This window comes from Meleagris gallopavo, chromosome 7 (genome assembly GCF_905368555.1).
Source record: "Meleagris gallopavo chromosome 7, MGAL_WU_HG_1.1, whole genome shotgun sequence".
Classification (NCBI taxonomy): Eukaryota; Metazoa; Chordata; class Aves; order Galliformes; family Phasianidae; genus Meleagris; species Meleagris gallopavo.
This window is the reverse complement of record NC_139410.1, coordinates 1,969,361-1,993,852: the sequence shown is the minus strand read 5'-3', so window position 1 is coordinate 1,993,852 and position 24,492 is coordinate 1,969,361. Positions and strand designations below refer to the sequence as shown.

Sequence of the window (24,492 nt, the reverse complement as noted above, 5' to 3'; positions counted from 1 at the left end):
GAGGTAACCGTGTGAGGGATGTCAGTAAAAAGGAGCCAGGTAACGCTTCTTGCACAAAGGAATTATTTACTTCCAATAACTCAAAAAAGAAAAGTCACGCTTTTTGAACAGCATCTTCATCACACGTTGGTAAATTATCCCGGCAGGAAAACAAAGATTTTTCCTTCTCTCCCCTCCCTGCACCCAGAAGACAAAGCGAGCCTTCTGCCAGCTCCGAGCCGCCCGCGTCTGGCACAGGAGCTCTGCGCCTTCTCCCGTCTGCTGCCAGGGCAGCTCACATGGGTCACACAGCGGTGCCGTTCCCGCATGCCTCCGTGCAAGTCCTTTCTGTCTTTTTCTGCAAACTGTAAACAGTCAGGTCGTGTAATCTGTCTCTTCACTTGCTGCTAGCACCACTTCTGTTCTAACCTACGATCCACACAGAATTTCTCTTATTCCTCTCATTTGTTTATGGTGAAGCTGCTTCTCTTACAAGTCCCTCCCTCCGGCGTGGCACGGCTCAGCAAGTCCTAATTACAGATAGAAAAGTCAATGTTTTGTTAGCAAACTGAAATAAACACAACAGTGGCAGCTTGCAAAAGCATACCTAAACTGAGCTATCGAGTGCATGTAGCAATCCCTGAGCAGACAGTTACGGACTTTCTCCAGTCTCTGTGACAAAAATTACAAGGACAGATAAGGCATGAATCATACCGTCCCTTTTTACCAACTGTCATGGTATTTACTGAGACAATCTTGTATAATGCAGTAACAAACACACCCGTTCACAATCCACAGAGCAGGAACCAGCTACTTTAACCTATTTACAAAATGTTGCCAGTCCTTTGAATGGAGGCTGCTGGATTTATACAGTAAGTTACCATTTGCGTCACGGCTGACTGGCGCTGGTGAAACATCACTCCCCATTTCAGCAGCTATTCACACCTCCCTTACCTGCCTCAGCCAGACCTACATCTACTCGTAGTGCTGATTACACCGTAGAGCTGGGCCTGCCTTCAACATCGGGAAATCTTCCATCTATCCACATTTCAGTATTTGAAGGCGTCTTAGAAACTCAACTTTCACCCCAGACAGTGCTGCAAGGAAGCAGTAATTGATCTCAGATGTAAACGCATCTTTCACTGAATACAATTAGATAACAGCAGATTATTCGTTTCCTTTGCCCAAGAAGCAGAATCTGTGTCAGGATCAGTCAGCATCACACCTTCTGTCTAGTATTTATTGATGCCAAAGATTCGAACACCGTGCAACTGTGGTAGCTTGGGGATAAGCACCGTCAGAAGAGAGGTGGTGTTGAAGATAAAGTGTGCCGGATCATACTTTGTGTAGAAACTCGCCAGGAAGTACCTGCAGGAGAAAAGGGAGCAAGCTTAACTGCTGACACCCTTATCCACAAACACACCAACAAAGCATGGCTGGAAAAAGATGCTTTGTGATCAGTTATATTTTACCCATTAACTACAGATGTGTTCTTGTATTAAATACCTCATCTTAGGTTCTACAATGTTATACAACAGTACTGTAGACTAAGTATCTTCTTCCAATACTCCTCAGAGTGCTGAAAAACAACTCTACAGAAACGTCACAGTAGTGCGTTGTTTTCCCTACAGCAAACAGGAAACAGTTATTCAGCTTCTTAGGCATTACTGGTGTTTGAAGAGTTGTGTACAAGTGTTGTAAGTAGAGCATTCCTACAGGAAACTATCTTTGAAGAAAGAGAGAGGATTTTTTTTTTAGCAGTTACACGTATTTATTCCCATTTCTTTAACTTCCTATACAGAATAGTGTATCTTCCCTCTCACCCCTTGACCCTGCCAAGCAAGCAGACATCTTCCTTTTAGGAAAAACAGAATGATTTTTTAGAACTGTATATTAAATACGTATCAGATTTCTTTCAGTTATGCAACCATACTTTTGTCAACAGAGACAGGTGGTGCAGAATTTCCAATCAGCCTATTTACATAACTAGTGTAAACAGAAAGGCAATCTGTAATACCTTGGATCCCCTTCGGTGAGGACTGCCGCGTTCCTCACAAATGACAAGTTACAGAATGGTTAGCAACTACTGCAAAGTAATGGACATGCACTAACAATTAGCTTAGCTTTTCAATATTTATGACTTCACAATCTTCTTCTAAAGAATTTCAAGAGTTGATAGGTTTTCTCATAAGGTTTCTAATCTTTAAAACCCATTCCATTAATAACTATTTACGAACTTCAACTTCAGTGCTTTGAATTAGCGTTGAAAACTGAAGGAAGAGTGTTGACTACGCGGCCTGTAAATAAGTACTCCCTACATCTTTGAAGTAGATACAAGTGAAAAAAAAGAAAAGTAAATTGCAACTCATTTAACGGAGGCTTTTGAAGCCATGGTTTTATGACTCACTTCATTCATAATATAGTTTAGAACTCACAGAATTATAGGAGAGATGGTGAAGAATTTTCTTGAAGATGTAAATTGTACTCCATAATCCAGTTGTTCCCAGTGTGTCAGGAGCCTCGCTTTCCCCTGATCAGGTGTTTCAAAAGGAGTCCCCTTTACTGCATGCAAGAAGACATACGTTCCCTGAAGGAAAATAAATGAATACATTGATACTTTTAGCTGTTACATAATTGCTACATTGTTCAATGCATTGCAAAAAACAAACAGATAAACAAAACAAAGAAAAAAGAGTAAATGAATTCTCACCTTAAAGAGCTGCTAACCTGAAATAACAAATTATAGGAGAGCAAAGAAAAGCCAAGAAGTGCTTTGCTTGAAGTTACGCAGTCAGTGGCACATCTGGCATTAAAGCCAAAGTCTATGTGAGCCACAGCGCAGTGCTTCATCGTCTGCATTAGATGGCAAAGATCACATGAAGCCAACAGAATTCACACAAGCACTGTAGCAAGTTCTGGGCTGATGATTTATGTTACTGCTTTCCTAGCACAGTATGAAACTGAGTTATGAGGCAGAGTTTGCACAAAGTAGAAATCTACGCCTGGTGAATACCGGCAATATTACAAGAACTTCTGAAAGCTTCCTCAACTTCCCACTCGCTTCAGATGCTTGGAAGCTGAATACCAGCAACCTGTTGAATACCATCTGTCCATCTCCTTAACCATGTTGGTTTCTTTGTTACTGTTTGATGGAAAGATGCTATGGCTAGGCTGCTCTGAAAGATCAAGTAGCAGCTGTCAATTCCAGTAGGAGAGCCCAGTTTCAACAAATGAGCAAAGCTTCCAATTTTAACACTCATTTGTCTTTTATTTGCCAACTCCAAGCAAGAGTCTCTACCAGAAGGTATCAAAGAGTTCAGCAGTCTTCCAGGTGCATTCACTTCTCATGCACAGAGATGGAAAGCTTTATCCAGAAAAAAAATCTCACTTTTCTGAAGTCTTATGAAGGAGGTGAAAGCTGACCAAGTATCAAGTTTTTGAAACAGCCTCTTGTCTGGAGGTCTACTCGAGAATTATTTTGCTTAATTAATTATCTGATTCGTGCTTTTTCCAGCACCTCAATTTTAATAACCAAAAAGGCACTTTCAGGACATCCCAATGCTTACTCCACATTTCATTTTGCACTGATACGTGCAGAAAGAACCTCTAAAATTGCTTTCAATGTCAGCTAAAAGTTTTCCACATTCAAAGATAAACATATATAAATATAATTTTAAGCAAAAAGTGCCATTTAAATGCTTCAATACCCAAAGTACAGTTTATATCCATCTTCTGCATTTCACTAGAAAACAACTTGGCAAGTGCATGCTATCATCCCTGCTGTCATTATAGCAACCTACGTGAATTTCATAAGACATTTGGGAAATATAAATTAATTCTTACTATTTGAATGATTACAACAGAATTATAGCACCATGGGCAGAAGAGAGAGAAAGATTTTCAAGATCTTCTGTATGCAAAAGCCTCTGGAGGCTGAAGTCATAATTCATATCACAATCCACTAAATAAGAAATGGTTTCAGGGCTTGACTCAGTGTGATCGAGATCTTCCCAAATACAAAGTTTTAGTTTTTTTCCATGTCATGCATATGACAGAGTTCTGCACACAAGTCATTCAGCTAAAATTGGTCTGGTTTGACTAGAAATCGAAGCAAGAAAAAGAACACAAGTGCTTCCGTCTAAGGAAAAGAATCATCTAAAGCACTGAAATGAAACATCTTGAGATACAAACAGATTTATATGGAAACATTAATAGATAATACTCTTTTTATATATTACATTTAGTGGATTGATAAACAAGAAATATCTCAAAGCCCTTATGCTTAAATCCAAAGTGATCCTCTATCACTCCTCCTCCCCAAATGAGCCAACCCATTCAACAGTGGCTAAGCCACATACAGGTGGTTTTGGTTTCAGCCCAGCTATTCCTCTTTTCGCCTGCTTTTAAAATTAAGCATGTGTGAACAACTTTTTCAACAAGACAGGGTACTCACCAGGTTGTGAATCACATTTGTCAAAGTCCATGCGACAGGGACACTAAAGAAAGGAATGCTGAGCAGGACGATGTGAAGCAGGCCAACTCCAAGCGTGTACGTCAGCCACATTCCACGGCTGCTCATCACCCGTGTGTTTGGATTCACCTCGCTGTGGGCAACTCCGACATTCATTTTTTACCCTGCAGAACAGAACTGTTCCGAAAGTGAGACTACCGTATTGTAGAGGTATCTAATACATGCAGCTCCAAATTAGGAAAGATGCTGGTTTAAATAAGTAGGTCTGGAATGAACGCTGCACACAAGCTAAGGCATAACTCAAGAGCTTCAAGTGAAGCACGATTTATAAAGAAATCAAGACAAAAGGGCTGTTGGGACTGTTTGTTCACAAACAACCAACCAACCAAATACAAACACCACCAGGTCTGCCACAACAGGGATGATGTGGGATTAGTGAATTGTGCTGACACAAGGGCAAGGCGTAAACCAAGAAGGACACCAATCTTTGTAACTTTTATCCCTTAAGTTCCTTTCTTCTGCCACTAGTATCCACTGTTCTTTCCAGTTCTCATCAAACAGTTTTCCCTCATCTCACTCACATTACAGCTATTTGGGAATTTTGCATATACTGCCTGCCTGGCAACCTGTTGCTAGGAAGACTGAATTTATTCCTACTTTTTTTGTAGCATGAGATCAGATCTCAGATTTCCAACCCCTGCAGGTTTCGGAACTCTTACCTTGCTGTTTTTATCTGATAATAGCCAAAAGCTCAGAAGGTTTCTACTTGACAGACATACACAAACATATACAACGCAATTTTTAATCCCCTTTTCTTTAGGAGATTAGCCTGGTGTGCTACTATTTGTATTAAGTACTAGAAAAAAGTTTGTTTCATTTCTTGAAACATAAATAGTCATTTCAACATAAATAGTCATTTCATGATTATTTCAGACCATTTATAAACGTTTACAGGACTGGGATGGAGAATTAACTGCTTTCTGAATCAGTTGACAGGAACATTAACTGGCAGAAATAGTTGGCATTTTTTTTTTTTTTGTGAAGTAAGTTTGTTTCTGGTACTTGTTCAGTATTGCAGAGCACCATCATATCTGTAACACCACAGATTAATGCACTATAATGTGTGTATTATGTGTGTAAAATACATATTAACAGTAGTTGGTAGTATGAAAATACATGAGAGGAACCTGAAATTGAACTGTGGTGATGCCAATTATAATCACCCTTTGTTGCAAAGCATTTCATAGTTAGTCAGTACTGTATTTTGATATAATGAACCTATTTTTTCCTCAGCATCTCTCAGTTAATCAGCCGGACACATTCTTCATCTACTGATTCCTACTGCCAGAAACCCAGCTGTATTTTGGCTTAAGAAATTGGAACCAGCTCCTCTACTTCCACCAGACGGTGCTCATTCAAGGCCCCCTACAGACAGATCTCTGTGTCCAAACACACCTGCGCACCCAGGACTGCCACAGCACAGCTGCTTTGCAGGGCTGCAGGCACCAGCCGCAGGGTAGGAAGCGTGTGCTGCTACGTGATGTGCGTGGAATCGGCAGAAAGATGAGAAGGCGTGAGGTGACGCGGCCGTGCCGAACAGGGCACGAGCAGAAAGCGTCTCACAGCCTGTCATCCCACCTCACCGTGGACTTTTAGACACAGCGTGACAGAACAGCACAGGTTGCTGCGGTGCCCCGTCCGTGGAGGTGCCCAAAGCCAGGCCGGATGGGCGCCGGGCAGGCTGAGCCGGGGCCGGTAGGGCTGAGAGCTCCCTTCCAACCCTGCCGTTCCGTCATTCCACGTCCCATGACTCGGGCTCTCTGGACGAAGGCCCGCAGCAAACCCGGTGTCCCGCTCTCACACACAGTCGCAAAGCCCGACCTCCGATCCCGCAGGACGGGAGCACCGCGACACGGACAGCCTCGGCTCGCCGCCCCGCCGGCACCGCGAGCGCAGAAGAACGGCCCCGGCTCCCGTCCGCCGCCACCGGCCGCGCGTAACCGACGGCCAGCGTCCCCCCCGCTCGTCCCGGTCGCCGCCCCACCTTTCCGGCGCTGCGGGAGCTCCGCCGCCCGCTCTCCGACCGCGGCCGCCGAGGAGGAGAAGCGCGGCCGCAGGTAGAGCCGGGCGGCCGCCCCGTGGGCAGGGCTCCGCGCGGGGAGGGGCCGGGCCGGGCCGGGCCGCCCACGGGGCAGCGGGACGGGCAGGTACGGGGCGCTGCGGGGCCGGGAGGGACGCGGCGGGGCCGGGCGGGCTGTCGGCCGGGAGGAGGGAAGGATGAGGAGGAGGAGGAGAAAGAGAAGAAGAAGAAGAAGGAGAAGAAGGGCGCTTCTCGGAGCGCGGGAGCTGCCGCCTCCCTTGCCGCTGGGCCTAGGCCCGGGCCTGCAGCCGCGGGGCGGAGCGCGGTGAGGGCGGGAAGGGCCTCTGTGTGCGGCAGGGCGCGGGCTGGGGATGCGGGCGGGGGTTTGCCTCTTTTCTGACACAGGCAGCTGAAAACGAACGTGAGTGTAGTGAGCCGTTAGGGAAAGCGCCTGCTGGAACGCAGCCTGCCGCCGGACAAACCTGGAGATCCGTCACCCCATCTTGCCCTCATCCTTGCTTGCTGCGGGTGTTCTGAGCTCTGTGCATGCGTGCTTCTATGTTTATTTTCCTGCTTCCGACACGACGAGCCCCAGAAGTGGTACCCGAGAGGCAGCAGGCGTGGCTGTGTGCTGCTCACGCCCGCTGACGGTGAGGTTTGGGACAGGGGAAAAGGCTCAGAGCCGCTTCCTGCCTCTCAGCCCTGCATCGCGAACAGCTCGCAGAGCATTTGTCTCTGTGATCTGCAGCGTTGTTGTTTTCAGCTCCTCCCTCCCCGTTGTCAGCATCTTTTCACGGAGATACCCGGCTCCAGGCTGGCTCTTGTCAATAAATCATCAAACATTTTGTGCAGGAGTCCTTTGTGAAGTGTGGATGTGTGCAGAAGTTGTGTGAATGATTAATGCTGGCCTGTATTCAGCAACACACCTCATCCTGTGTTCCTTCTCTTTGACTGTTTGATGGAAAACTGATTTGACAGATCATTTTGCCACATCTGAAGGGCAAATTCTCTTTGCAATGTAGCTACTACGTATAAAAAGAAAAATTTTGCAGCTGCTCTCAGAAAAGCGCTCATTCTGCTTCCTCTTCAAACACTGTAGGTTGAGTTTATTTGTTTTGCCCAAGTAGCCGTGTGTGTGCTTGGCCCTTTATGTCCAGTAGTGCTTCTGAGAAGGCTCTCAAGGCAGAGAAGTGTTGTGTGCTTGTTGTGCCAGCAGCACAGACCCCTGCAGGATAGTCCTGCTCTGGGGGCTGGTTGCAGTGCCCTGCCTGCACACCTTCCTGCTATCCTGGCTGGATCTGCTCCATTCCTCCCCACGTGCTCATAGCCTCAGGCTGGATGCTGGTTGTGCAGTCAGAGGACCAGTCAGGCTGTCCTCCGCTAGGTTGCTTGAAGGGATGCAATAGGAGCCCAGCGTTGTGGGCTTTGTTTGCCTTTCAGTACAAATAATGGCCTTCCATGTCTCACACTAGGGGGCTGTTGGATACAAAAGCGAGGTATTCCTTGAAGGTCAGGGTGGTATAGTGCTCAAACCCTTCTTGAGATGCAAAGAGCTAGTCATGTTCTTTCTGCCACCTTTCTCATATGTATGAAAGACTATGGTTGAGTTCTTTGTGTCATACTACAAGGATCACCAAAGACTTCAGTTGGAGATTGGTTAATTAGGCCTATGTACATACTTAATGTTTAATACCTGCAAAAATTTGCAGATCCACTTACCATCTTCACGGCAGTGTTACCGTGTATAACACAGCTGGAATTTTGTAGCCCTTTGTAAGTGTTTCCTTTGAGAAGAGCGTCTCTATTATAATATGGGGCATCTTTATTTTCATGTGGAATACACAGGAATAAAGTGACCCACCTGAGGGCATGCAGTAAGTCTGGTAAGAAAGGTAAGGTTACAGTGCAGAAGATTTGGCTTTTTTTCCTCATTGCCAAGAGGTCACAATGCCAGTTAATGCATCTTTTTCTCACTGTGTTGTCCCCACCTTCTTCCCCCCCCTAAAGCAGAAAGAGGTCATGCTTCTTGAATTTTTGGCTGCTGGGAACTGTATGCAGAACACAGTAGAGCTGAGCTCAGAAATTTCAAAAGCAGGGAAAAAATAAAGCCAGGAGTTTGGGGAAAAAATAGTGAAGATTCCTTGATTTTGTCATCAGTGCTAGAATTAGACATGGTGCAGATAGATACGCTGCCTGAAGATGTTTCTGATTAGTACTGTGGGTTACCACGCAATCTGTCTTTTCTGTCATAATCACAAGAGCATAACCACTTGTTATAGTAGTTTAGAGGAATGGCTTGGTAAACGTGGGGTAGTATACTGTTTTGCTCAATATGTCTCTGAATTCTTGAACTTTTTTGGAGGTAGACGTTTAGTCTGCTTCAGAAAGTATTTTCTATTCTGGACTTTGGTCTACTGTTCCTTCCACAAGACAACCTGCCATTAACTGCAGAGGAAGCACTGTCCAAATGAGTCTTTACAACATTATCCTTTAGCCTTAATGTTATGTTTCACATATTTAGAAATGTGTATTTGTAATGTGTCTTTTCCATTCTATTTCTTGTATCTTTCTATGCAGCTTCTCTAGTTCCACTATGAAGCAGCTGTCAGCAGAAACTGTTCGTCTGCTTTCGAGTTCTCAAGTGATTACATCCGTTGTCAGTGTGGTGAAGGAGCTGATAGAAAACTCCTTGGATGCCTGTGCCACAACTATTGACATTAGACTGGTAAGGCCCCTTTCCTTCTTGTACACTCGTGTATGAATGAAGGGGCTGGGAAAGTTGTTCCTCTGCCAATGTATTTTTCAGGCTATCACTGCTCTGGTGTGAGAGAACTTAGTGTTCTTTATAAGTATCTATTTTAACCTCAAACAAAAATAGTCCAAAATCAGTTCCCTGATAAGTCAGGAGACGGGCATACAGGAGTTGACCTGCAGGTGAGGTATTTCTCAGAAGCCATTGTAGTGGCAAGGTATAGCTTCAAGTCTTGGACAGGTTTGTATCCTTGCTAACTTGGTTAACCAAACTCTGATGGGTGATGTTATTTAGTGTCTTTGCCTGATGTGTTAGCCAGCTTTTACATAAGACAGGGAAACATGTGAGCTTGTAGTATAGCTTTAGATAATGTGATATTGCTTCCATTACAATATAAACCCAGTCATTTGATTAAAAATTGAACTGTGGCCAGGGCATTACATGATATCTATTTGTTAATTTCAGCCTCCACTGTGCTGCTATTAGAAAGACAGGCTGGAACTTGCTTTCTTAACAGCAGGGTCAGCTACCCCAGTAGCATGACTGTGCAGTAAGCATATGGAGTCATGGAGTAGAGGAGCAACAGCCTTTGTTATTATTTAGAGCAGAAATAGGATTCAGGAAGCAGGGATCTCAGCTACAGGTTTCTTAATGTTGCATGAAGTGGTTGTTGTAAAAGGCAGACAGTTGTTTCTGCTTCTCTTTCCCAGTGCAGAAAGTGGAAGCTTTAATTCTTACGTTCTTCTCAGAGGAAGTTGAGCTCAGGATGAGAAGTTTCACTGAACAGCTGATCCATCTGGTTGCCTGAAAAGTTAAGACCTAAAACCACATGCTTGGCATTGCTAGGCCTTTCTACCTTTCATGTTCTGTTCATCCTGCTAATGCTGAAGACCAATGAGAAAAGTGGATTGTTTGTGCCATTTTAACAGGCTGAATTGATCTGAATTGATTTGCAGAGAGTTGCAGTGAGGCACTGGAACAGGCAGCCCACAGAGGTGTGGAAGCCCCCTCCCCGAAGGCATTCGAGGCCAGGCTGGACCAGGCTCTGAGCAACCCAATCTAGTGTAAATGTCCCTGTTCATTACAGGGAAGTTGGACCAGATGACCTTTAAAGGTCCCTTCCAACTCAAATGATTCTACGATTGCGCGATTCCGTGAGTTCTAATGGGTAGCAGACATGGGACCATGAAGCTGTGATTAAAAGAAGAGGGAGTTGCGTGTCTTGGCGGCAGTGATCTGTTAGAGGAACTTAAAGATCTTATAGCATCATGTGGTATTTAGGCCATTTACCATGAGAGTGATGTTACAGAGCACAAAGTTTTAACACTATAATATTTTAAGAAAATGTGCTTGAGTAATGAATAATATTAGGATTGAAATGGAAATTTTTTTCAGTAACATTTTGATTCAAGTTGAGGAAGATAAATCTGCTCACTCTTTTTTCCAAGATAGATAAATGGCATGGTTGTAAAAATTAAAGTGGAACACAGTTGTCTGTAGTAAAATGCAGAAACCATGCATTGTAGCATACTACAGCAGAGTAGGACTTTTTCTTTTTCTATGTCTTGACATGATTTTATGCCCAGTTTGGGTATATTATAGTTTCCATGTTGTTTTCCAGCAGGAGGTTGATTCAAATATTAGCAAAAACATTGTTTTTCAATCTGAACGTAATCTGAACAGAGCATCATTGATAAATATGCAATGGAAAACATATATCCACATTTGTAGTGCATATCAACTAAATATTATAGTTTTCAGCCTACCTCAGAAGCTTTTGATGTTTCGTAGCACAGATTGTGTGCAAATACACCTACTCTCTTTAGTTTGTTTTGCATTGCATTCATTTTTCTTTGAGAAATAGCCTGTAAGTACATTACGTTTTCCTTACCTGCCTCCAGGCTGTGGAGCAACATGGTGAGTTTGTTCAATCAGTCATCCTTTGGGATCGCCCCTCGTGTGCTCTGCACAACATCAGTGCGCTATGGGAACACGGGAGCTGCTCAGTCGAGGCATTTTTTGTAAGCCAACCAGTTGTATGATTGCCACAACGTACCACACGCTACAGCACGCTTTTCTGGATGATAGATCATAATCTTTTCAAAGAGCCACACGTGGCTTCTGGGAAAGAAGCTTACTTAGTGATCCTGCAGTTCTACTCACTGTCTCCTCCTGCTCGTGTTTTTTTTTCTTTTTTGGATGTCATTCATATGTGCGGATTGTAGTGTTGCTGGAAGGAAGCATTTCTTTGCTGTGTCTGAGTTTGAGATATTAGGCAATCTGAAGTTCATCTTTCACTTATCTGCTCTCCTAATTACGTGGGTTGTTGGAGTTTTATCTGCTTATGCAGATGTTTACTGAAACGACAAGTAATCACATACACTCAAATATTGAAAGAGAAGCAGTGCTTGCAGTTGCTTTGTTTGTACCTTAATATATTACTCCACTTTAGCAATTCATTACTGTTGTTTTTTTTATATTTAGGAGAATTACGGGTTTGACAAAATAGAAGTAAGAGACAATGGCAATGGCATCAAGGTTGCTGATGTTCCTGTTATGGCAGTTAAACACTACACCTCAAAAATAAACTCTTCTGAGGATCTCGAAAGGTTGACCACATATGGTTTCCGTGGGGAAGCCCTGGGATCAATTTGTTGCGTATCAGAGGTGAGTGGCTGGACTGCTGTGTTGTGATTTGCGTGTGCCTGTGAAAGTTTTAATAAAGTATCACTGCAAGGTCTTTAAATTGTTCTGGCAGCCACTGGGAACTTGTTTTTGGAACAGTCTGGTTTGTGTGTGCTGTCTTTCCCCACCCCTAAGTCATATCATAAAGGTTAGGAAGCAGTATAGATTTCTTGCTAGTGTCCTGCATACTGTCATACTGGTTGTACCAGTGCTGCGTTTGTTTTCCTCAGCAAGAATGCATCAGAGACAGTTTAGTGTTTCCTTGTCTTTTTCTGCTATATCAGGGTATAGATATGTGATTCCTTGGAATGATGCTTTGCCCCCGCCTTAGTGTTATGATGTCTAAAAGCTTGGCTGAGTTTGCTACTTGAAGTGAGCTAACTCAAAATAAGAAGCAGCAGACGGTGGCCAGGAGATATCACTTCAGGACGTGGATGGCCCACATAGCTGCAGTTCTAGTAAGGATTTCAGCCTTGATGTTATCTAAGTGATCAGCAGTCATGGGATCTTGTTGCAGTCCATATTGTTCCTTGACATGCTTATGACTGCAGTTGCACAAACGATTGTTTTTATGAGTAAACAGGAACCTGCTCCCTGGCCTACCTGAGTCTGATCCATATATCTGTGTTAGCAGGGCCGACATTGACAGTGTACTGATATTTAAGATTTAACTTGTAGGCTAAAAGGAAGCTGGTTCAAAACCATCTGAGAGATGTTCAGACTGTGAAGCACGCAGCATTTACCTGTTCCATGGTTTTCTGCCTTTCTGTCTTTGCGCTGAGACAAGGTCAAGTTTGGACTTTTTTTTTCTGTCTCCCAAGGGTTAGATACTGCAGGAAGATACTGAGATCAGTGTCTGATGGGAACTGTCAGCTCTCGAGGTCAGGAGAGGTGTCAGAGGGTGAGAGAGTCAGACTCCTTGCTACCTTGGGCTACATTCGCGTTGCACTAAGCAGGAGTGGGTTGTGTGTTTGGATGGAGGTTTACAAAGAGGCTTTCAGAAGTGGTGATGTGCTGGCAGATGATTATAGATCAGTGGTCCTGATGAGTTGTCAGGGCAGGATGCCATCTGTACTGAGCATTTAATCAGCCTGTGTTGCATTTCATAAGAACAGGAGTTGGTCTGACTGGTCTAGTAAGTACTATAGTAGGTATTACGTTAATGTGGGGATCAGTAATTATGTTAATGAAACGCTCCTGGCGTTAATTGCATTCTGCCTACCCAAACTGCCCCCTGAAGTTTCAGGTAAGAGGTGCATTACTACCAGCCCATAACTAGACCTGTAATATTGTTGTTTCCAATTAATCAATTACTGTTTTTCTCTCCAGAGGCATGGCGGAATTCAGAATGATTCATATGAGGAAACTGAAATAAACCAAAACATCCTGAAGCTCTCTATGAGTTATAACCTTTATGTCTCCCGGGTGCTTAACACATAGTGACTCTTTGTTCAAAGTATTGGTAGCTGAACTCACAGAGCTGCAACTTTATTGAACTACTGGAGTGTAACTGGTCTTACTAAAGATGATCTATGTCTTACCTTAGCAGTTTACAAAACATAGGGCTTCACGATTGCCAGATACACTGGGTGTGGAAAATTAATGCACTCTTTGATAGTAATTACGTTTGTGTAACCTCACCCGAATTTAAGAAGCCGTCACAGTATGTCGTCTCTTGAAGGTTGAAAATGCAAAATTATCAGTTGACTTAGTTGTTTGTTTACGTTGTGTTCAGAGTAGAAGACAAAGAAGTATGTGTTGCAGCTATTAGGAACAGCTTATACTGTGTAGCATTGTGATGGAAATGTGTAGCTTTTGACTAAATGGGTGGGAAAATGAGTGATAATGCAGAATGTTTTCTGTGACTAAGAAAACACCCAAAGGAGAAGAATTTTAGAAACTACTTACATGTAGTTGTGTAGTTGTGTAGTTGTGGTGACTGAAATAATATGCTGTTAAGAGTGATAGCAAAGCTTATCTAAGCTCATTCTGATCTTTTTGAATCCTTGATTAACATGATTTTATTTTTACTGTTCACAGGTTTTGGTCACAACAAAGACAGCTGATGATGATATCAGCACTCAGTATGTTTTGGATAGTAACGGGCATGTAACTTCCCAAAAGCCTTCCCATCTTGGCCAAGGTAGGATATTGTGTTCTGCTGCTGTGTTCTGACACGGATTTTGTTTCTTTGGGGCTCTGTTTCATGTCAAAATATCTGTTCTGTATTTGGAGGCTGTGTATGAGATCTTGGCAGCTGTAAACATCTCTTGCCTTACGTCTGTCAGCCAAGTATGTGTTGTTAGCGTGAGAAATAACATCTCAGAAGTTGCCTTAGATAGTAATTTTAAACTAGTTCTGCCTTATCTGACTGTCTTCTTCAAGCCAACAGAGTGGAAATGAAAAACCTGTAAAAATTCTGGAGAGAGAAACAGTTGCCCTACTCCTATGTGAGGGAGTACCTGGAAGCAGCATGATTGTTGGACCAACCCAGTAAAGTCATGTCTCTAGAAATTCGGGTGTGTGAAAGATCAAGGTTGCTCTCACCTCACAAGTGGCCTTAGTGCTCAGATCTGATGTGGGTTTGGGGTAGCATTGGTCTTTCTTTGTACTCTGTTCAGCTATTTGTTGCCCCATAGGGCCACGCTGTAACCTCGCGTTCATACTCTTAACAGATCTGTGTTCCCAGAAGAGGTGATTGCTCCTTCCTTGTCATTAAGGTGGACTTAGGAGAAAGCAGTTGCTGCTTTCCTCTAACAATACATCTGTTATCATCCTTAGCACAATCTGGTTGAGCCTCAGAAGCTCCTTGTCAGTATTCTGTCCCATGATGGGTGCAGTGCCTTGTAAATCCAGAGCAAAGCCTGCCTGCCAGACCTAGCTCCTACTCGGTTGGCTGACTGGCAGCAGGGAGCCCTTGATTCAGAAAAAGCTGCCTAGAGCTAGTTAATGAGCAATTCCTGTAGAAAGAGCTGAATCTGAAAACTCTACAATATGGACAGTTAATTTTAACAAGAGAATCTTTTTAAGATTCAGGCTTTTCCACAGCCAGAGAGCCCCTTATGGAGCCTGTGAATTGCATGGCTTTGTGTTTTGTCAGGATTGTTTAATGATTGGTATTGAAAAATGAATTCCATGGCATCTCTTTAGTACTTTGCAATATCTTTGTAGGATAAGAATTTGCATGATTGTATTGGTAGATTAATAGCCCTCTTCTCACCACGTATATGCTTTGAACAGAGGTACCTGGCCTTTCCGGTATACCCTAATGGGAATGCCAGCAAAAGACCTTAGTGGAGCTCAATATTCCTTTGCCTCCAGACGTCTCTAATTGGTTTCTAAGTTTGTTAACCTTCATTAATAAAGTGGTTAACTTAATGTGCACTCAGAGAGTCTTTGGCTTTAATTAATGGCTGATTCTAAGTACTCTCAGTGTGTACAAATGAATGCTTAAAGGTGCAATCATGACTCTAGACAAAGGAGGGGAATCCAAGCTTATGTTGGTACTTGTTTTCATGAGGTGACTGCTAACTGATGTTTCTTTTCCTTCAGCTAATTTAATCTAGTAATCTAATTTGGTGTAGCTAGGGTTTATTTGCATGCAGTGGTATACAGACTCTTCAAGGATACACAAAATTTCTTCACTATCCAGATGGTGATATGCTTTCAGTATAATTTCTGCTTGTTTTTTTGTCACATGCTGTAGGTACAACAGTAACAGTCCTCAAGTTGTTTAAGAATCTTCCTGTGAGAAAACAGTTTTACTCAACAAATAAAAAATGTAAGGAAGAACTGAAAAAAGTCCAGGACCTCCTGATAGCATATGGCATCATAAAGCCAGAACTGAGAATAACCTTTGTGCATAATAAGGTAATAATCGTTATTTCTCTGTCAGCTGTGTTAAGGGTCTTTTTCTGATGAATGTGTGCAATTAGTATAATACGTAAAATACTTCATCCCTAGGAACTGTCTTTCATCATAGATTAGTTTTGGACTTTTACTTCTTTCTTCATTCTGTATTTGTATGTTTTAGGATGGTTACAGATTTTTCATCTTAAAAATTTCTAAGACCCAGGCTCAGATCTGCCTTTTGGTCTGCTCCAGCAGATACTGTGGATAGATGTATGAAGTATAAATGTTGTCTCGTATGCTAGTAGTTTAAGCTAATTGAGCCAGTTGTTTGCTGTTGAGGGGTGGATCGAATTTGGAGGCTTCCTGGGGACTGCTTTGGCCTCATGGGTGAATGAACAGTCACTAAAACATAAAGGTACAGAAGTGACATGTTGGGTGATTCTCCTTTAGCTGGCCCTTAATTGCACGTAGCTCATTTTATTGGCTGTGCTCCTGCTTTTGAGACATGGGAGGAAAGTTAGGCTAATGAATTCTGAAGTTGCTACAAAGTATAGAGTGACATCTCCTGGCCAGACACCTCAGCAATTCTTTCCCTGTTCTAGACTACTTTTGTTTTTGACCCTCTTATTTTCCATATCTATTAATCTGTTTTAAGCAGTTTCTCTTTACTACCAAACATTCACAGTTGAGTTCCCTCTCAGTGGGAATGATGAGTGCCTCTGTGCTTTCTTAAAAAGCCAATAGGTTGTCTGCCTGTTTCTGGATTTCTCTTACATGCTCTGATGGTGTATATACATGTACTTCTACATATCTCTTCTACATACCTCTTCTACATACCTCTTCTACATACCTCTTCTACATATTTACATAAGTGTAGATATTGTGAAGAAAAAAAAACAAAACCAAAAAGCCAGCTTTGTAGTTACTGAATTTGTATTCCAAAGCTGAGTGACTGCTTTCAGTCTTATCTCACTGAGACTACAGAAAGTTTGAAACCATAGACTGCAGGGTTTTGCACTTCTTAGGTTGCATTAAGCACTCTAACATATCTAGCAGTGCTTCACAGAATTGGTGTTAAGTATTGGTGAATAAAACTAGTTTTGTATTTAATTGGTGGTGTGGCTTTTCCCTCTTTGATGGGTGTGGTGAAATTTTTCTGTGGTTAACTGGGGCTTTTATTTACTGTTGTTGTCGATTGCTGCAAGGTCTTAGTACAATACATCAACTGTATCTTTGTGAACCTCTTTTTTCCCTGTTTGACTATAGTTTATCTTCTATCACACATCTGAAGTTTCACATACTGTGGTGAGGAAACATCTTTTTGATGTTTGAATGTGGTTGTTCAGTTGACCTTCTTGAACCAGACGCCTTTTGCATGGTTGATGCAGATTTTGTGTGTTCCTGGCTGTTTGGAAATTCCTGTTGAGGTGCACAGAGATGTTAGAGCCTCTGTTCTACCAATCTATCCTGTTGCTGCTGATGAAGAAAGAGTGCAGCCAATGTCCTCCAGACTGTCTTGGTTATGTTGAAGGTGATGGTTGTGAAATGCCTTATAGGGATGTTTTGTCATCAAATTATCTCTGTACATTCTCTCATACAAACATTTTGTTCAGATTCTGAAAGTTGAAAGTATTTTTAACAGTTGAAATTGTACACTGAAGTAGAGGAAAACAGCAAGCTGAAAATGAGAATGTTTAGGAGGGAAAAATAGTGATGAGAATGTACACTGTGAGAGCCTGCGGTTGTCATCATGTAAACAAAACCATGGAGAAAATACCATGAATGGGTATTACCTATTGACATATGTGATGCTTCTGTAGACCAGCAGTCTTACAAATAGAGGTTATTGCGTGGTTTTCTGGTGTGAAGAGGAAGAGACCAGAGGATTGTTTCAGCTGCCACTGCGTACTTGGATGAGGGAGGGTAGTAAGAGCTGAAAACCAAACTCATGTAGCAGCCAACTGAGGCTCTTTCCAGGTGGTAGCCTCAGCAGCCCAGCTCAGGAAGTGGCACCTCCATATTACAAATCAATCTCTCTGTTTGCTGGGAATACACAAGGTCTGCCCATCCTCTTTGCTTCAGAGGTAAATTCTTCAATGCCAAGTTTGGTAGAACAAATCAGTACGTATGTTATCTGCAGGCAGCATGTGTCCACTGTGATGACAGAGATTTTGCTCTGCTGCCCTTGTGTGCATTTAACTTATTCACAAAGAAGTAAAAAATAAAAAGAGAAGCTGCTCAGATAGGTTTAAACACAAGAGGTCGCTCAGTAGCTGTTGTTGAGCTGCGAGAATCAAAGGGCCGAGACGTCATATGGGGAATGTGGTTTGTCTGTGCACGTGTAACTGCTTTAAAATAGTCTGAAAAGTCTAAAAACCAAACAAAAACAGGAAAAAAAACACCGTTTGAATACACATTCTCGTATTTCTAATGCTATTGCCATTTCTTGCAAAATAAAACCTGCCTATTGCACCATACCTTTTCAGAAATTTGAAATGCTGTGATTTAAGTGCATTACTTTCAACAGGTTCACATGCATTTGTTTTGCCATTATATCGTAGCATGTGAATTTTAATTCATTTTCCTTCAGATGATAAGTGCTTTTGTCATTAGCATTATTAAGTAAAATTGGAAGGTGGTTTTCCCTTAACAATCCCATAGGGTATGTATGCTGGGATGCACCGCTGAATGGGGTTGTCTGTGATTTTTTTATTTTTTTTTTTATTATTATTTTTGGCAGTGCCTGTTGTATTTCTGTTTGACGTATGGAAAATGAATTGCCTTTTTCAAATAGCTTTGTTTGTCATGGAGCTCATGGATTATTTATTAGTTTTAAAAAATGTGTATGTCCAGTTATTCAAACGAGTTCCTAGAATCTCAGATTCCTGAGGCTGAGCCAATACTTTCTGCTGCATTAGAAGATGATAGACGTCAGGAGTAAGATCAGGTTCCAAGACTTAAAAGAGCAAAGAGGTAGCAGAGATATTAGGTACTGCAGAAGGAGACAAGGAAAGGTGGCTTGAAGATGTAGAAAGGGTAGTGCAGTACAGTGCATTTCAGAAAGCTCTTGAAAATAAGTTTGAAAGGCAGTAAGCCAGTGCCTTTTAAGATAATCCTTCTTAAATTCCTGTACTATATAAGGAATGAGAATGGAAGAAAGCACAGCTCTCACCACACTGAGGAAGAATATATTGTGCGATGAGGAAGAAACTTTCATTAATGTATCTGAAGTTAGGCGCCTGAAAATGGTTGTGTAACAGATTCTGGATTAAATCTATTTTGGGAAGTCAGGTGTATTCTTGAGGTGCATATGCATTTTTAGTATCCCCAACACATTGATTCATGCTGTATTTCCACTGTCTTGGTTTTGTGTGTGTTGTTTTTTTATTAATAGCGTGTGCCTTATGCTTCTGACTGACATTTCTGTTTTTGATTTCTTGTGGTTGTGGCACACAGTGTGTCTGTGTTAGTACAAATGAAAATATTGCCATTAATTGTTCCATTTGTTTTCTGTTGAGAGTGATGCTCTTACTGCCTTAGGGTAGTTTTCCAGTACGTAAGAAAAACGGATATCCTTTTTCAGTCCTCCTAGGGTTTATTCACTGGTGTACTCTGTCAGTGAATTTCTGATAAAGAATAGTCAATTCCTGTTTCTGCTCAGAATGTTTTGTTTGCATTAGCAATAAATAATGAATCACTTTGCAGATCAACCCTTGAAGTACTATTGCTGTTTTGACAACTTGGATTAGCTAGTGCTCCTTCTTTTTATGAAGGTTTATCCTGCCAAGACATTCTTTGAATACTGATAATGTCGATCCTCTTGCCAGTATGGTTATGTTAGAAAGGTATTTTTCTTCTTTCATCACCATGTTCCTTGAAAGCATATTGAATAATGAGACAGCCAAATGGAAATAATTTACACGAGTATTCAGCAAGTTTATTTAAAGTTAACATTATCTGAAAGCGTGCTAAGAACATTCCAAAGTCAGCTACTGCTGAAGCCACGTCAAAGCCCTCAGCCCGAAATGCCACGTTTTAGCCCCTCATAAGCTTGGGCTGCATTGTACGAGCAGTGCTGCTGGGCTCTGCCTGGGGCAACTCTTCACCTGCTCCTTCCCACTTCATGTCTGTGGCCCATCACCCAAGCTGGTGATGTTTAAGGGATACCTTGGCATGTTGAAAGGTTGTATACTTCAACTCCGTTCTTGTTAGCTGTCTTCCATGAACGCCAAGAGGAGAGAGGACACCTGGTAGTTCTACCTTTTTGAACAATTTCAGACATAGAAAGGCTGAATAAATCATGACAACAGTTAATTTTAGTGTGCCTATCAACAGGTAACGTCATACACAACTGCTGCCATACACAAAGCACGGGTGGGCCTTAAGGCTCAATATGTTTTCCAGTTTCTATTGAGAAAAATCTGCAAAAGGGAGTGTTTGTTGTTTTTTTTCCCAAGTGCTTTTCAGGCATAGCGTTTTGAAGCCTTCGTCTAGGACTGTTTGCTGTTTGCTTCTGGGAAAAAAGAACCTCGGGATGCAGGTGGTCTGTCCTACAGCTGCTTCTTTACCTGTGGTTGGCATTCTTTCTTAGCCAAAGCCCTTTTGTGGTAGTGGTTGGTATTGACCTAAATGGTGCCTCCAGGTGCTAAGTATGTACTTTGTGAGGAAATGCTGCTGCTTCATTATCTGAATTAGTTTTATGTAAGATTTTGGAGAAGTCTTGACCTCCTACAGTCTGTATCCATTAGTCCAACAACAGTTTGTTTTCTGTCTTTGAACTTTCCATAGTAACTGTGGGGTTTTTTTCCTTCAGAGATGGAATAAACCAGAATTACGCATTAGGGTAAGTTTTCAATTTTATTTTTTAATAATGGGATCATACTTCACCTTTATCCATTCTCCTTCCAAACTCTTGTTAGCTGCGTGTTGAAAAGAAATCTATGTTGAGCATTAACAGCAGCACGTAAGCTCTTTTTTCAGTTGGAAAGGCTATTTTATTTAATGTAGTGATGATGATTGACTCCCTCATTTGTGCTTTAAAATATGAAGGGGAATGAGTAAAAATCAGCAGTGCTCTGCAAGCAACAAGCATTCAAGTTGATCTGAAATTCAGTCTTTTCTTCTGTTCACTGTTAAGTGGCTTTGCTGAGAAAGCCCAACAGAGAGTTAATTCTGATGTTTTTTGTGATGTGGCCACCTGTCCACTAGGAAATGCGCTGAGACCCTCAACTCAGCTTACATCAGCCAGAGAACAGCTGCCAGATGGTAACTACTTTTGGTCACTACCAACCTGGTTGAATTTGAACTGGTGACCTAGAGGTGAAATGCTTTATATCCTATTACTAATTCCCTGAGGTTTCCAGTTTCCCATCCATCACTTTTTTCAAATGACAGCCCAGTATATGTCTGAAATCTCAAAACAATTACTGCTTCATATAGGCAGCCTGGGCTGCAGTATCTGAGATGTGCCTCTGGCTCTTGTAAAGTCTGCACATTTCCCTTACAGGCTTGATACAGGTTAGTGCCAAAAGGGCATTTCCAAAGCTGCGTGGGAGCTTTCCTTCTTCCTTAGCAGTGAGCTTTGTCAGGGTTAAGTATGCCCTCTGTTATTTCTGCTAATTACTGTGCCGCAGAAGGCTTTTAAACTCTCTTTTTTAATGTGGAAGTTGCTGTGATGATGTTGCTGAAGGACAGTTTAGATTTTTATTGTTTTTCTTGTTTCTGTTATGGAAGTGTGATTTCTCTAACCAACCGCTTGCTGACTGTGCGTGGTAAAAGCAGCCGAAAAAACCCTGAACATTCTTCTGTCTTTGTAATTCGTGAAAGCTTTGAAAGATCCATTCAGAGAAGAAGGCCTGTGGCTCCCTGCAGTACCTTTTGATTCCTTTCCTAACTTACCCTCCAGTCCCCAGGCCAACACTTCTGTAGTGCACGATGCTCAGGAGTGCCTCTTTGCTGGGAGGGTGCTCTCATACCACAAGTGGGAAATTTGAGCAGGAAATACTGAAGAATTTGTAGAATGAACGGTGCAGTGGAAAATAACTACCTTTCATCAAACTCCGTTGATAGCTGTGATGTCTGATGCCTTTGGGAGAGGTTCGTTGAGTGCATCTTACGATGGGGGACAGCAGTGCCTCAAGTTTCTCTATTCTGTGCTTCCAGCAGTGACTGAATCACAGTCAGTTATAAAGTGGATGAGGTAGCTGATTCCTCAGAAGCAAATGCAAAATATTTGGGGAAAACAGTTACGATTTGGTAAAGAGTTGTTTTCTCTCTAAGGTTAACTGAGAAACTGCCATAATCTCTGTTATTAAGGGAAGATTGTGCAAGAGAATCATAGTCAGAGAATCACCAAGGTAGGAAAAGACCTCTAAGATCATCCAATCCAAGCATTCACTTATCACCAGTATTTCCCACTAAGCCATGTCCCTTAGTACAACATCTAAAGGTTTCTTGAACACCAGAGCTCTCTCATTAGGGTAACTTAGCATGGCTTTTAAACCAAGACACCAACTATGGCCTGGAGCAGATCAAACGGCACTGATGCTTCAAGGCTGGGATTTTAAACTACGTGGCCAAGCCTTTATCTTGCTATGTTCTTGATCTTAGGTGATAGCTTTTCTTCCACTGCAGGAATGTGCCTCCCCTTGCAACCAGGTGGCTGTGCAGCATGAGCAAAAGCTCGCTTTCACGGTGATGGGTTTTTTATTTCCCTTTGACTGATTTTACACTTGTGATATTGCTGCCTGGCTTGCTTCCTGTTTGTGTGCCCTCCTAAGAAACAGCTGATGTGTTTTTGGTTGTGAGGGAGCCTAATAAGCCGTTTTAAGTCAGGAAAGCTAAGAAAGACACTGCCCCAAAGAGATAACTGTCTGAAGTAAGATCTCAGGTGCCAGAGGAATGGGATTTTTGGAGCATGTAAAACAAAGTTAGGCTGTGAAATGCAGCTCTTGTTAACAGAGCAAATGGATTTTACCAACCTGCAGATCAGGAACAGAGCTTGCTCTACTAGACTTTCACACTCTCGAACTTTTCGAGATGGAAATAAAAAACCACAATGACTATCACAAAATAAATGAAGAAAAAAGATGGGATTTGGGTGCTGAAAGTCCACATCACCTTAATTCAAGTATCTCAGTTGTGCTAAGGCAGGCTGGTTGAGTACAGCCGTTAGGTAGTAGTAAGGTAAGCAGGAGGAATTCATCTCAGCATAGTAATTGTTCTGCATTACCATCACCAGCAACAGCGTTCAGTCCTCAGCTCTAACTGGGATTTTTGTTTTTGTGATTGCATATTGCTGTGGCTGCTCAGAGGAGATCTAGAACGTGAAAGATGGGTTGGGATGAGGAATGGCTGCAGTTGTTCCATTGTCCTTCCTTGGGATCTTTGAGGAGACATGGTGAATAGCTGTTATTCTCCTCAGTGACATTAGTGATATTAGGCACCCTGATGGGAAGAGGTTGCCTACTCTTTTTCCAGTCATTGCACATTTTTCGAGGAATCCTTCTAGGCTATGTGTAGTATAAAAGAGAGATTGCTGTTCCAGGCATGTGTGTGTTAACATACTGCAAAAAAAGGTGGATATCCACACGTTCTAGAGCTGGATGGGGCCAAGGAAATACGTACTCACACATACATGTGTTTATCTTCTGTGCAATAGACTTTCATATACATTGGGACTTTTAAAATAAGGCCAAGATCATGTAATCTCCTTCAATGAAGCCAAGAGGAAGGTGAGATATATTTGGCTGGCTCTAACAAACCCTAAGATGGTCCGTATGTAATAATATATCTTTGAGTAGGCTGTTTTTGCAGTGTCATCATACTGAGCAGAGTCGGATTCTTCCTTGGCTCATCCTGGACACCAGGTTTATATGACCTAGAAAAAAAAAATACGAGGGGGGTGTGTGGGTATGTATTTTTAGCTGAACTAAAGGGTATAATCAAGGTTAAAAAATGAGGCTATAGCAGGAACCTCATGGAAACGGGGACTTTTTAAAATAAATAAAATGGAGTTATCATTGTTTCTTAATGGATTCCTTTTTACAGCTCGTTAATACGTGTGGAGAGTCTAGAAAATACATTCTTTCAAATTAACCGGCTGTTCTTACATTGTGGCTTCATAATATGCAGTCAAGGCTAAAAAAGAGCACACAATCCATTCTATGTCTGTTTTGTGGAAAAAAGTACAAATAAATAAATAAACTCTGAACTTCTTAGCAGTGTCTACTTTTAGCAAGTTTGCATTTAATAAGTTCTCATGTTCCATGGCTTTTCTAAAAGCACTTCACCGCAGTGATCTTTTTACAGTCCCACGTACCAGCGTTCAGCAGGCCGGGCAGGGTAATAGCAGCCTTGCATTAATCAGCAGCTAGGATTTATATCTGTACCTGTGGCATCACACTAGGATAACCTAAAATAAACAGCGGGGTGTTTATACTAGTCACGTAACAAGTGTCTTTCTCTGTTTGTCACAAGTGTTTAATTTAAAATGTATCCAGTAAAGAAAAAAATCGTTTGGCACTCCGTGTTTCCATTTTAAGTAATCAACTTTAAAATAGCAGCAGTACAGGATATGTTTTATAAGATGAGCTCTGAGGAAGAGGACAGATTCTTTCATCACTCCCAAATGTCTCTGAGGAGATGTGCAGCAGGTGTAGAGCAGGGAGGCCG

At 42.1% G+C, this 24,492-nt stretch overlaps 2 protein-coding genes across 4 annotated transcripts in view; one reads left to right on the top strand and one right to left on the bottom strand.

Annotated features, from left to right (window-relative positions):
* Positions 1–46: 46 nt before the first annotated feature.
* Positions 47–7,154, bottom strand: ORMDL1 (ORMDL sphingolipid biosynthesis regulator 1). Of its 3 annotated transcripts, none has more exons than XM_010713352.4 (4): positions 7,013–7,154; positions 4,433–4,627; positions 2,415–2,566; positions 47–1,347 (listed from the first exon to the last, which is right to left on the bottom strand). In XM_010713352.4, exons 2-4 carry the CDS (start codon positions 4,604–4,606, stop codon positions 1,212–1,214), a joined length of 462 nt encoding a protein of 153 aa, XP_010711654.1. In that variant the 5' UTR covers positions 4,607–4,627; positions 7,013–7,154; the 3' UTR covers positions 47–1,211. The 3 variants fall into 3 exon arrangements, with proteins under 3 accessions (XP_010711654.1, XP_003207464.1, XP_085084953.1); XM_003207416.5 differs by having other exon boundaries at positions 4,433–4,614; positions 7,013–7,143; XM_085228827.1 differs by lacking the exon at positions 7,013–7,154 and adding an exon at positions 6,495–6,628 and having other exon boundaries at positions 4,433–4,614.
* Positions 6,700–24,492, top strand: part of PMS1 (PMS1 homolog 1, mismatch repair system component) — a 41,434-nt gene continuing 23,641 nt past the window's right edge. The window contains exons 1-5 of the mRNA XM_085228822.1: positions 6,700–6,855; positions 9,108–9,255; positions 11,767–11,949; positions 14,008–14,110; positions 15,674–15,837. Coding sequence (XP_085084948.1) covers positions 6,728–6,855; positions 9,108–9,255; positions 11,767–11,949; positions 14,008–14,110; positions 15,674–15,837 — 726 coding nt within the window. The 5' untranslated portion in view covers positions 6,700–6,727. The remainder of the gene's footprint in view (positions 6,856–9,107; positions 9,256–11,766; positions 11,950–14,007; positions 14,111–15,673; positions 15,838–24,492) is intronic.